The sequence below is a fragment of the Nansenia antarctica genome (assembly GCF_963989245.1).
Source record: "Nansenia antarctica genome assembly, chromosome: 14".
Classification (NCBI taxonomy): domain Eukaryota; kingdom Metazoa; phylum Chordata; class Actinopteri; order Argentiniformes; family Microstomatidae; genus Nansenia; species Nansenia antarctica.
The window spans coordinates 30,722,541-30,735,105 of NC_137684.1; the positions used below are offsets into that span (position 1 = coordinate 30,722,541).

Consider the following 12,565-nt stretch of genomic DNA (forward strand, 5'->3'; position numbering starts at 1 on the left):
ATAATCTCTTCCCTTCCAGCATGGTGTAGCCTAACAACAACTGGAGATCATTGGTCCTTTTGGGAGGAGGGGGCCTACATGGTGTAATCCTGACTTCCATACCCATAGGCTCCTACTTACGTGCCCAGTAACACATACGTACACACTGTAAAAACAAAACCCGCAATTACTTAACCTCATTCAGTTAACTCAACTCTCTGCCACCTAACATTCTGGAACTCTCTGCCACCTAACATTCTGGAACTCTCTGCCACCCAACATACGCAATATTGACACTCTCACCACTGTCAAATCCAGTCTTAAAACAACACACCTTTTCACAATGGCTTACTTGATTTGATCTCCTGTATTGTGTTTGTTGTTATATCTCATTTAGCTGTTTTTATCTCATTTTGCTTTGTTGATTTTAATGTTTTGATATGTGGTTTTAAACTGTCTTGTAAGGTGTCCTTGAGAGCCTTGAAAGGCGCCCATAAATAACATTTATTATTATTATTCAGTCACTGAATGTGTCTGTTCATGACATGTGGACATAGACAATAAGAGCAGAAACCACTCGCACTCACAGTTGAGGCTCTTTCTCTCCCTCGTCCTCCCTCTTCTTCAGTTGACTCCTCAAACTCTCGTCCCGGGACAGACAGGTCAAATAAAGACCAAAGTATCCGCTGTCGTGACCGTGACCTCTCGGTGTAGTTTGTTAACAGTTTACCACTGCATGTAAACCTCAAACTCTGCCGGTGCAGACGGACAACACGGCTATTTTTAAACCGCCTGAAGGGAAGGACTGTTCTTGCTCACTCACCCTAATTGAATGCTGACTCTGCGCCAAATCTGGCTAATCGTGTTCAGGGTAATTGGCCAACCAGCGTTTGCGGGGGTTAGGACCATCACACACAGCCCAAACTATTGATATGAGACTGCCTGGGATAGGATGGGGGTTTTACAAGTAACCCTGCCTCCCGTTCGGCTGCGCAAATGACATTACAGCCCACATACATAGGCCTACATCTGTGCACGTGAGAGGAGCATGTGAACAGTAATATAATGATGACTGTCCCACATGATGTACACACACACACACACACACACACACATGCAGTATACTGCAGCACAGTTACAGCTGATTCAGACTGAGGTCAGATCCTTGCTGTGGAAGACCTTGGAGACTGTCTGTCACGTGTGTTGGAAAGTCAGAGGGCACAAGTTCGAGAGTCGGTTGGAGTAATTGAATCGAATTGCATGACGTGTGTTTTACTGTCTGAGCTTAACTACACTACAGGCCTTATCAATTAACACTAGAACAGCCGTGTCTGTTTGACCTACTATAAGAGCCGCCTCGGGGGTCAAATGACCATAGTCTTTACAATGGGAAGCTGCTATTTACACACAACGACCACTAGTTGGCCGCCTGGTAAATTAGCCTGCTTCCTACACAGAAAAAACTGCAAACTAGCTTTATACTAGCTTATCCTGATGTGATTTTGAAAATGTAAGGATACTGGGTGGTAGAACGCACATATCTAGGAAAAGTCCTGAAAGGAGGGTCCTGAAATTTGATCGAGTGCAAAGATATACAAATGTTTTTACTCACAGGGGTCAAATGAGGTCACCCATGGCTGTTCTAGTGTTAACCTGAACGACGAGCTCCAATAGTGGAACTCCCGGTGAATGTAAATGAGGATTTCTTCATAATAAAAGCACCCAAGTTAAACTCCGTCTTTCAAGCATAGTAAACAGGGACCAATGAACCACAAACAATATGTTAATTATCTTAACAAATATATATTCACTCATCACCATATCATAATAGATAGAGTATTTCCCCAGGAGGGTTTGAAATTATTCTAATTTCCTAATTACCCAGATGAAAGAGTATTGTCCCAGAATAATGGACTGTACAGAAATATGTTGTATGATATTATCTCATCTCTGCAACACATCTTGAATGTAGATCAGGTGAATTTGAATACAAAGCGGTGTGTCTTACCAAATGTTGCTTTTAGGCTTTTTACTCTGACCAACCAGCTCAGAGTGCTCTATCTGAACTGCATAGAGCACACATATAATGGACTGTACAGAAAGAGGTTTTCCATTATGCCAACTCATCTCTGATACCAATCTGTGGCGTCTGTGTCTCAGGAGGTAGAGCCGCCGTCTAATGATCGCAAGGTTGGCAGATCAGCGGTTCAAGCCCCGGCTGGCCACATGTCGAAGTGTCCTTGGGCAAGACACTGAACCCCAAATTGCTCCCAGTGAGCGGGCCGGCGCCTTGCATGGCAGCTTGCCGCCATTGGTGTGTGAATGTGTGTGTGAATGGGTGAATGAGAGACCGTTGTAAAGCGCTTTGGATAAAGGCGCTATAGAAGTGCAGTCCATTTACCAATCTACTCTGCTCTAGAATTTAATTGCTCTAATTCTCTAGAATGTAGATCAGGTGAGTTTGAGGGGTTCTAAGGGGTTCTTATAAAATGTTGCTGGCTGTTCACTTTGCTCAAACAGCTCACGGTTCCTATCTGGACTGTCTGCATAGACCACCTATAATAAAATGTACAGAAATATTTTTCAATTTCTATTTTCTAAATTGTCTATACTTTCTGTTTGATCATTTGTTCTTATTTCGCTCTTCCTTTTGTTCAATTCAATTCAACTTTATTGGCCATGTGCAGTGCACTAGGAACATGACTTGGTATTCTACCATGCTGAACAAGCTACAGTACACACAACAGCAAGACGACAATACAACAATACTCAAGACAACAAAATAAAATAAATACAGTACCAATATGAGTGAATAAATATACTGTACAACAAGTGCAAGGTGCGATGATCAGGAGTTATTGAGGAGGGCTGTGGCTTTGGGGAAGAAAAAATTGCCATGATGTTTTTGACCTGGTGGCCCTGTACCGCTGTCCAGAAGGGAGTTCTGTACCCTGGTGGGCCATGCATCTATAGGTGGGCACCCCTCTGGTCCCACTCTGCCTGACTGCAAATGACTCAGTGAGTTAAAATGGGTTGACGCTCAGAAGTCCCCCACAGTGTACGAGGACAGCAGCCCAGAGAGGATGGGATGAGTAAGTAAGTAAAACTTACCCTTCCCAGCACGGATGCACAGGGTGCTTTACATACAAGAATAAAATTTAAAAAATACGGAAAGTGCACATTTTTGAACATCAATGATTAAAAACACAAAGGGGACAACATAAACAAAACATTAACAGTAACAATAAGAAGGCTAAAGGTGACTACCGGCCTGTCTCAACAGATGTGTCTTTAGTTGGCGTTTAAAGATTAGTTCTGAGGGAGTGGCTCTCAGGTCAGGGGGGAGGGCGTTCCATAGTCTTGGGGCCGTCACCTCAAATGCTCTGTCCCCTTTAGTTTTTTTAGTTTTCCCCTTTAGCTATTTGTCTATAGGTGGACACCCCTCTGACATGACGTCGATGGTCCCACTCTGCCTGACTGCAAATGACTCACAGAGTTAAAATGGGTTAACGCTCAGAAGTCCCCCACAGTGCACCAGGACAGCAGCCCAGAGAGGATCATGGGATGAGGCCATCAGGTCACTTTTCAAAAAATGTAGGTTGAGAGAGGACGCTGGCGTTGCTTGTTCACCGCTTCTCCACCCGAAATCTAGGTGTAGTTGCAGTATACAGAGTAGATTGTCCTACAAAGACACTTAGATTTAGATTTAGTAATCTAAAAATGAAATAGACCCCTATACTTTCTTTTAGCTATTTTTTGTTTCTTTTTATTTTACTACTCAATCTTTTCAGTTTGTAAAGCGTCTTTGAGTGTCTAGAAAAGCGCTATATAAGTCTAATGTATTATTATTATTATTATTATTATTATAAACAAGCCTACTGTAGACAATTGACTATTGTCTTATGTCTTGTACTATTGTCACTTTATTGTATCTTGACTTATCTTGCCTCATTGTGTTGTGCTGCAATGTCAGGAACCGAAGTCTACGAATTTTACCTCTCTTACACTTGTGTAATGTGACATAACAATAAAACTTGAAATTTGAAGCTTGACGACCATGGGTGAGTGCATGGGAGACATCTGTAACCGGAGACGTGTGGACAGACAGTGATAGATGGGGACGGCTTTGGGGGACCCAGAGGCTAGGCTACATGCCCCCCACCCCCCACCCATCACCCCCCCAGCCCTCTGGGTGACTTGGCTTGCAGTGACTTGTTCATTGTTGGAACACAGCCGGGCACAATGGCCTCCTGTTGGTGACGAGGGCCGTCTGGACTGAGGGGCATCCGGGCCGCCATCACTAGGGCCTGTGTGCTGCTCACTCAGAAGACAGACAGGCAGGAAAGAAATGACTCCCGGATCCTGGATGTCCTGGAGAGAACTGGGGAAGATACAGAGGGTCCGGATAGTGACTTGATCAACAGAAGAAGAGGACTGAGGGGATGGAGGGATGGAGGGAGGAGGGATGGAGGGATGGAGGGAGGAGGGACGGAACTGGGCCTCAGCTCTTCCTGGTTGTGCTGAGTGGCTGAGAGGCTGCCAGATTGGCTGAACTAAAGTGTCGCTGTCCTCTCTTCCCTCTCTCTTTCTCTCCTTCTCTAACACAAGATAATGTTATGATTGTCTGATACTGAATCTACTAGATCCAACAAAGTAAATTTTTGCTGGACAAAAGCTATAAACTCCCAGAGACAGCGAGTGTATTACCATATTTATTTATTTTTTATCATCCTTTATCATCATTTTGGCCAAAGCAAAGGAATGCCAGGATAGTGGAATTGGGAATGTTCAACACGTGAACTATGCTTCACTTTCAAAGCTAAAGTTTCATAGTCAGACAAGCACTGTTTGATTCATTGATTGATTCGGTAGCACTTTATTTCCGGCTACAGAAATAAGATGGTAATGGTAATGTCTAAGTAAATCCAGTGTATTAAGCCAGTTGTTATTTAGTGATATGTGAATATGTAGCAGGCTATACATTCCAGTTTTGATTCACAGGAATGATCAATGTTATGATGAATTTACTTCTTTTGTTACGTAGAGATGAGGGTGAAAAAGTGGAGTGGTGCAAGGGGTGATGTCCTAATATGGTGCATAATAAGTGAAAATCTAGGAGTGTAACCTATCCTGCATTTGGGAATTCTATTGAGAAATCAAATGCAAAGCTGTAATACCAACACAGCCATTTTAGTGAGGTTGTAACAACCATATTTAACCTAATGGGTTATTGAATAGACCTGACATGGTGTAAATTGATCAGGGTGGATTAAAACCATGTTGAAACTGTAGGCTTGGCCCTGGATTACTCCCTGTCGATGTTGATTTAGGACTAGCAGCATGGACGCCAGGCCTTAATCCTCCGGCAGACACACATGTGGAGACCTGTATAAAAGCCCTGGCCTGACCAACACTCAGACATTAGCCTCAGTGCCAAGGAACCTCTCCAAAGCATCTCCACAACCATCTAGAACCTTCTACCACCAGAGCCAAGGAGCCACCCAGAGTAGCATCACTTCTCTCCACCATGAAGACAGCTGACCACAGCCCCTCTCTCACCCTCCTCCTGCTGCTCCTACTGGGCCTCTCCCAGGCCAACCCTCTCCTGGAGGACGGAAGTGAAGAAGATGGAAGTGGAGAAGAGTACCAGATGGCTGATGACCCTGAGGCCGAAGTTATCGACATCACCACCAGAATTCTGACCACTAACAACGGCTCCAGTGAGTTGCTATGGGAGGGAGACATGCTAGCACCAAAGACCAGAAACGCTATGGTCTGCTATAACAGCAACTGCCTGTGGAGGAAAGCCAGAAGCGGCAAGGTTGAAGTGCCCTACACAGTGGGCAGCGAATTCTCTCAACGCCAAAGGCAGATGATCGAGAGAGCCATGAAGTCCTTCCATGGCAGAACCTGCGTTCGTTTCGTGCCCTACACAAACCAGCGCGACTACATCAGTGTTAAGAGTAGAAGCGGCTGCTACTCTTCTCTCGGGAGAGTCGGAGGCGGGCAGGTTCTCTCCATCAGCAAAGGAGGCTGCCTTCACCACGGTATCATTCAGCACGAGATCATCCACGCTCTGGGCTTCCAGCACGAGCAGACCAGGAGCGACCGTGACCAGTACGTCAGGATCAACTGGGAGTACATTCCCACCCATGTGGCCTATAACTTCCAGAAACAACGGACCAACAACCTGAACACCCCCTACGACTACTCCTCCATCATGCACTATGGAAGAACAGCCTTCACTACGCAGCGGGGAAGGGACACCATCACCCCCATCCCCAACGCAAACGTGAGGATCGGCCAGAGGCAAGACATGTCAAGAATCGACGTCCAGAGGATCAACAAATTCTACAGCTGCTAAGTCAGAGGAAAATAGTCTGGAGAAGCTGAATATGAAGTGTCCGGTTCAGCAGAATCACCAGCACACTAGTAGATGAAGACGTAGTGTGTAGGAATGTGGAATGTTGCTGACTGACTTACATTAGGGAAATGTATTGACACATAAAAATAAAAGCAGTGGAATTTTTCTTTTTAATATGATCTCCTTTTTCTCTCCTGATTAATACCTTAGATGATTCACTTTGTTGTAAGTCGCTTGGGATGTAAGTGTCTACTAAATCTCCAAACGTAAGTATTGTAGAGGTAAATAAACAGATATGTGTGACAGGAAGAGAGGAGGAGATGGCACATATTAATTTGGACAAAAGTGTTGAAAACGTCATTAAAGCATTAAAGCAAATATGGGGTGAAGGGGATATGGGAGGTTTGCGACCCTTTGCCCAACTCCTCTTCACCCTCCCACCCACGATGTCAGAGCGAGGTTGGGGGTCACGACCCTGATACTAGGCACCGAGGGTCAGGGAGAACGAGACCCTAGTTCAAAGTACGTCTCAGACTTCAGATGCCATGGAGACGAGTCACCCAGAAAACTGATGACTTCAACATTGGACAGAGCTGTCAACTTCTACTGCATGCACAAATACTACTACTACTACTACTACTACTATTACTACTAATACTACTACTACTACTACTACTACTACTACTAATACTAATACTACTACTACTACTACTACTATACTACTACTAATACTACTACTACTACTACTACTACTACTACTACTACTACTACTAATACTACTACTACTAATACTACTACTATTACTACTACTACTACTACTACTACTACTACTACTACTATACTACTACTAATACTACTACTATTACTACTACTACTACTACTACTACTAATACTACTACTACTACTACTACTACTACTACTACTACTACTACTAATACTACTACCGGTACTATTACTACTACTAATACTACTACTATTACTACTACTACTAATAATAATAATAATAATACATTAACCATATATAGTGCTTTTCTAGACACTCAAACACGCTTTACAGACTGAAAAGTATAGGGGTCTAATTCATTTTTTGATTACTAAATCTAAATCTGAGTGTCTTCGTAGGACAATCTACTCTGTATACTGCAAGTATATCTAGATTTTGGGCGGAGAAGCGGCGAACAAGCAACGCCAACGTCCTCTCTCGACCTGCATTTTTTATCAGCATTTACCGGCATTTCATCTGCCAGGGTCATTCATTTGTCATGTCATGCTGTATGGTGTACAATTGTTAACATGTGCTAAGTGTTTCATAATAGTATATCTGGGCTACTTTTATTTACATACTGTATATCAGGGCAGCTGTGGCGCAGGAGAGTCGCCATCTAATGATCACAAGGTTGGCAAATCGGCGGTTAGAGCCCCGGCTGGCCACATGTCGAAGTGTCCTTGGGCAAGACACTGAACCCCAAAATTGCTCCCAGTGAGCGGGCCGGCGCCTTGCATGGCAGCTTGCCGCCATTGGTGTGTGAATGTCTGTGTGAATGGGTGAATGAGAGGCCGTTGTAAAGTGCTTTGCTTGGAGCAGCAAAAAAGGCGCTATATAAGTGCAGTCCATTTACCGTGGGATGCAGTAGCTACAGAATGCACTTAAACACCAACCCCAATCCACAACCTGACAGAGATCCACATTAGGCAGACACACGCTGTCAGGTCTCGTCCTGTTTGGGTTTGTTAGTTTTTTGGTTTGTCTTTGTTTTATGGTATTCATTTTTTGTTTCCTGTTTATTTTGTTTTAGTCACATTGTTTTTAGTTTTTAGTTTCTGTCACTTCGTTACCCACCTTTGTGTGTTTCCCGCCTGTGTAATTGGGATCTGGAGTCCCTCTACCCTGCCCTGATAGATTTCACCTGTCATCATTCCCATTTTAGTCTGTGTGTTTTCCTGTCTCGTTGTCTGTTCGTTTTTGTGCCACAAAACTGGCAGTATTATAAACTTGTGGACTAGAGATACAGCAGCAGCAGGCCTATTACTGTCAAGTCATCACTGAAGTATTATGACGACTGTACATCTGAGTGCATCACACAACTGTCAAGTCACAGATTGGTAGAGACAGGGGATGCAACGACTTAGCAGGAAGAGGACTGTCTAGACATGGGATCTCTATACCTCCATTTGTCAGTCATACGTCTGGAGAAAGGCATTAATAATCCCTGCTGATTTACTTCCAGATGTGCTCTAGAGCGAGCCAAAGGGGGGATGAGAACACAGTTTAAGTCTCCCCTGTGATGCCCCCTGTGGCGCCCTCTAGGTATATTTATATAGCGCCTTTCTCAGACCCAAGGACACTTAACAGATTTCATAGACAGACAGTCAGACAGACAGAACAGAAAAACAAAGCAAAGAAACAAAGACAACGAGAGTGACAAACTAGACTAGAGGCCAATAGGTGCAAAAAGCCCTTTGCTATTCCGACCTGCGCATTATCCTACCTGTGCTGTGGTTGTGACATTTCTGACCTTCATTTTATTTTTTGCAAGGATGATAAACAAGGCGAGTTTGAGAACATAGTGTAATGATTGACCATGACTATGTTGTGAACGCGAGGCCACAGGAATGTGAGTGTTGTTTTTCAGGAGGCTGTCAATGTTGACTGAGGGAATATCTAATGGTATTCTGCCAACATGATTAATCTGTTTGAACATCCATGGCAGATGGGATGGACAAGTAAGGATGATGGAGTGAGAGGTGGAAAGGCATTACACCCGAGGCAGCTAGGCTTCAGGTAGTAATGCAGGCGATGAGGAGGATGATGAAGTGTTGTGTTTTCCTGGTATACACACTAACACACTATATGACCTAATCAGTGACCTTGATGGAACAGAACGCCACCCCCTTCGACTTAGCTTTGGCTGCTACAGCACAGGTTAGATATTATATGCAGGTTATACAGCACAGGTTAGATATTTTAGATATTTTCAGCAATGTTGCTGAAGTCATGTCCGCCCCCACTAGGTCACATTTTTGGCATTTAGCAGACGCCTTACGCAGACGTAATACATTTTTTCAATGTGTCTTTCTTTGATCTTCGTGTGCCTCTCCTTGTGAACCCTCATTGAACCCTCAGTCATACCAGTACTTACAGTCACTTGTTTGTTTGACCAACCATGTCTAAAAATGAACAGTATGTAACCAATGGTTCAACGTACAGTATGTCACATTTTGACCCTCTAGTAACACTCAGGGACATCTGATGCTGTCTGTGTGACACGTAACACAGTGGTGCCTTGTACTTCCGAACCATGTTTTGAGAACATGGATATACTGTAAGTGGTAAATGGACTGCACTTATATAGCGCCTTTTTTGCTGCTCCAAAGCTGCTCCAAAGCGCTTTACGACCTCAAACGGCCTCTCATTCACCCATTCACACACACATTCACACACCAATGGTAGCAAGCTGCCATGCAAGGCGCCGGCCCGCTCACTGGGAGCAATGCCCTGCTGGCATGTCAGCAGGGCATGGGCCGGATTCGAACCCATGCCGTCATGGGCATAATGTGTGCACTATGGACTGCGGTACTAAACCATTGGACCACCCCAGGCCACCTTTTTAAAATACATTTGTAACTATTTATCAGATGAGCTCTATGTTATGATTAACTACTCTTTACAGAGGTGTTTTTCCTTGACTCAGCAGTCCTCAGCTGTTTGAGACCAACTTCTACTCTCCCTGTGGTGGATCCTACAGCACTGTAGGAGGGTTGGGACACAGCCGTTTATTTCTGCTCCTCAAACTTAGAAAAACCTCAGTCGCACCACTGGGGTTGCGCTGGCAAAACGTGTCCGAACAAATAATAATAATAATAATAATAATAATAATAATAATAACAACAACAACAACAATAATAATAATAATAATAATAATCCAATAAAAAGAAAAAAATAATTATAATAATAATAATAATAATAATAATAATGATAATAATAATAATCAGCCGATGCCAATCAGGACCCCATCCACACTCCACCAACAGTCCCGCAGCGCCCTCTGCAGGCCGGATGTGGTATGCTCCCCACACTCCCTTTTTCAAGCCAAATTTAGAGAAATACATTTTTTTCTTACCTCAAACTGATTTTTATTTTATTTTATTTTTTAAAACGTTGCGCCCATCACAGCACAGAAACTCCCTTGGTAAAAGTCGTGAACAACCTTAGAATTAACTTGGACACCAAAAAACTGTCCATGTTCTCCTTGACCTGAGTGCAGCTTTCGATACAGTCAACCACAATATTCTCATAGACACGTGTGTTGGCCTCTCTGGCACTGCACTTAACTGGTTTAAGTCTTACCTCACAGGTAGAGAACTTTTTGTTGCCCTCAATGAACACACTTCTAAGAACTATAACATCAACTGTGGAGTACCACAAGGCTCTATCCTAGGTCCAGTCCTTTGATTGATTGATTGATTGATTGATTGATTGATTGATATGGGGAATCGAAATAAACTGTGGGGGAGAGATAGTGGACTAGTGGACTAGCTCTGAGAAAATCAATGTGTGTGTGTGTGTGTGTGTGTGTGTGTGTGTGTGTGTGTGTGTGTGTGTGTGTGTGTGTGTGTGCGTGCGCATGTGTCAGTGACGTTTCCTGCCTCTGGGATGTGAGGAGGCAGATATTGAGAACGTTACTAGAGGCGTTTCGAGGGATCATGCTCTCTTGCTAACTGCACTTTGCCCCTTGATTCAAAAATAGATTCAACCTGCGCACATAAATACAGCATTTGGAGCAACCACTGGCCCCAGCTGGCCTTCAGTGGTGTAGTCTAGTGTTTTCTAGTGGGTATACTGTGATTTTCCCCTCCCAGCCTCATATTGTTCATTTCAGAACGCCATAAACATAAATATGTGCTCCCTGTCTAACGTTATATATATCCTTTTTGGTGCTTGTTGTAAGATAGAGTTGGTATAGCCCAAAGGCATCCTGAGACAACTGGGAATGTGAACCCACACTGAGTTTCTCACACAGAGATTGACTGTGACACCCTTGACTGATTCTCTGAGAGGTTTTGCTCAATCATTATCTCACTGGATGAAAGCTCTTGGATTGGAACAATGACATCGACCAAGGGCTCCAAGTCTTCACCAAGCTCCTCAAAAGTGGTTGTGATTGTTGCTTTGCGAATTGGGTTGTCCCACATTAATTAGTAGCCCCATTTATTATTACACCTGTATGTATTCTATTTGCAGCTTCATGTAAAAAGTAATGATAAACGAATTATTTGAGAATTTTATCAGATAAGGATGACTGCAATTTAACGTATCACTTTTCCGTCGCATGTTGATAGCTGTTCATCTTCAAGTATTCTTTCATTGCCAACGTTGAGTTTTTGATCAGTGTGCACATCGGTGCAGTGTGCAACGTCATAATTCTTGCATCCGACGTCGAAGTCTGAAGGTAGCCCCACGGTGTATTGTACTGATAGGCTTTCTAAATGTAATAGAATAATCATTCAATCATAACAAATATACACACTGTTATATTTTATGTAGTTATAGTTGTCAATAAAAACAAAACAAAACCGTTACTTTGTTGCAGGCTCTCAAAATGTACATTTCCAACTGTAGAATAGATAGGATCTAAAATGTTAAACAGTATTTCAGTATTTACAATAATACAGCCCAGCAAGCACCGACGGACCTGGACGAATTCGGACCAGCCCGATAACGGCCAGACCACGTAATATCACAACTAGTTAGTATCTGGCCCAGAATATCACCCTATTTACACTAAAATATATATATATTTATTTTTTTCATATTTGTCGGGAGAAAATACCCAAATGTGAAACCCCAGCAACAACCTGTCAACTCTGTTGTGACGTCATCTCTGTTGTGACAGACTTCAAAGTGGTTTTGATAAAAAAATAAAATAAAGGGGCCGATTGCGTCACAGTGATGAGCGTGACGTCACGGGGCGAAAACGCCATACATAGCGGAGGTTCTCCGTTGTTCAGACACTCCCCTTACCACCATCATGCCCCGCAGACCAGCTCGCAGAACCTCCCGCAGACACACATGTGGAGACCTGTATAAAAGCCCTGGCCTGACCAACACTCAGACATCAGCCTCGGTGCCAAGGAACCTCTCCAAAGCATCTCCACAACCATCTAGAACCTTCTACCACCAGAGCCAAGGAGCCACCCAGAGTAGCATCACTTCTCTCGACC

The 12,565-nt window shown here is 43.5% G+C and overlaps 1 protein-coding gene across 1 annotated transcript; it reads left to right on the plus strand.

Moving 5' to 3' along the window:
• Positions 1-5,506: 5,506 nt before the first annotated feature.
• LOC308170055 (hatching enzyme 1.2-like) lies at positions 5,507-6,343 on the plus strand (the record flags this gene model as incomplete). The annotated part of the gene is made up of 1 exon (XM_080544785.1): positions 5,507-6,343. The coding sequence occupies one exon, from the start codon at positions 5,507-5,509 to the stop codon at positions 6,341-6,343; it is 837 nt and encodes a 278-aa protein (XP_080400911.1).
• Positions 6,344-12,565: the final 6,222 nt, after the last annotated feature.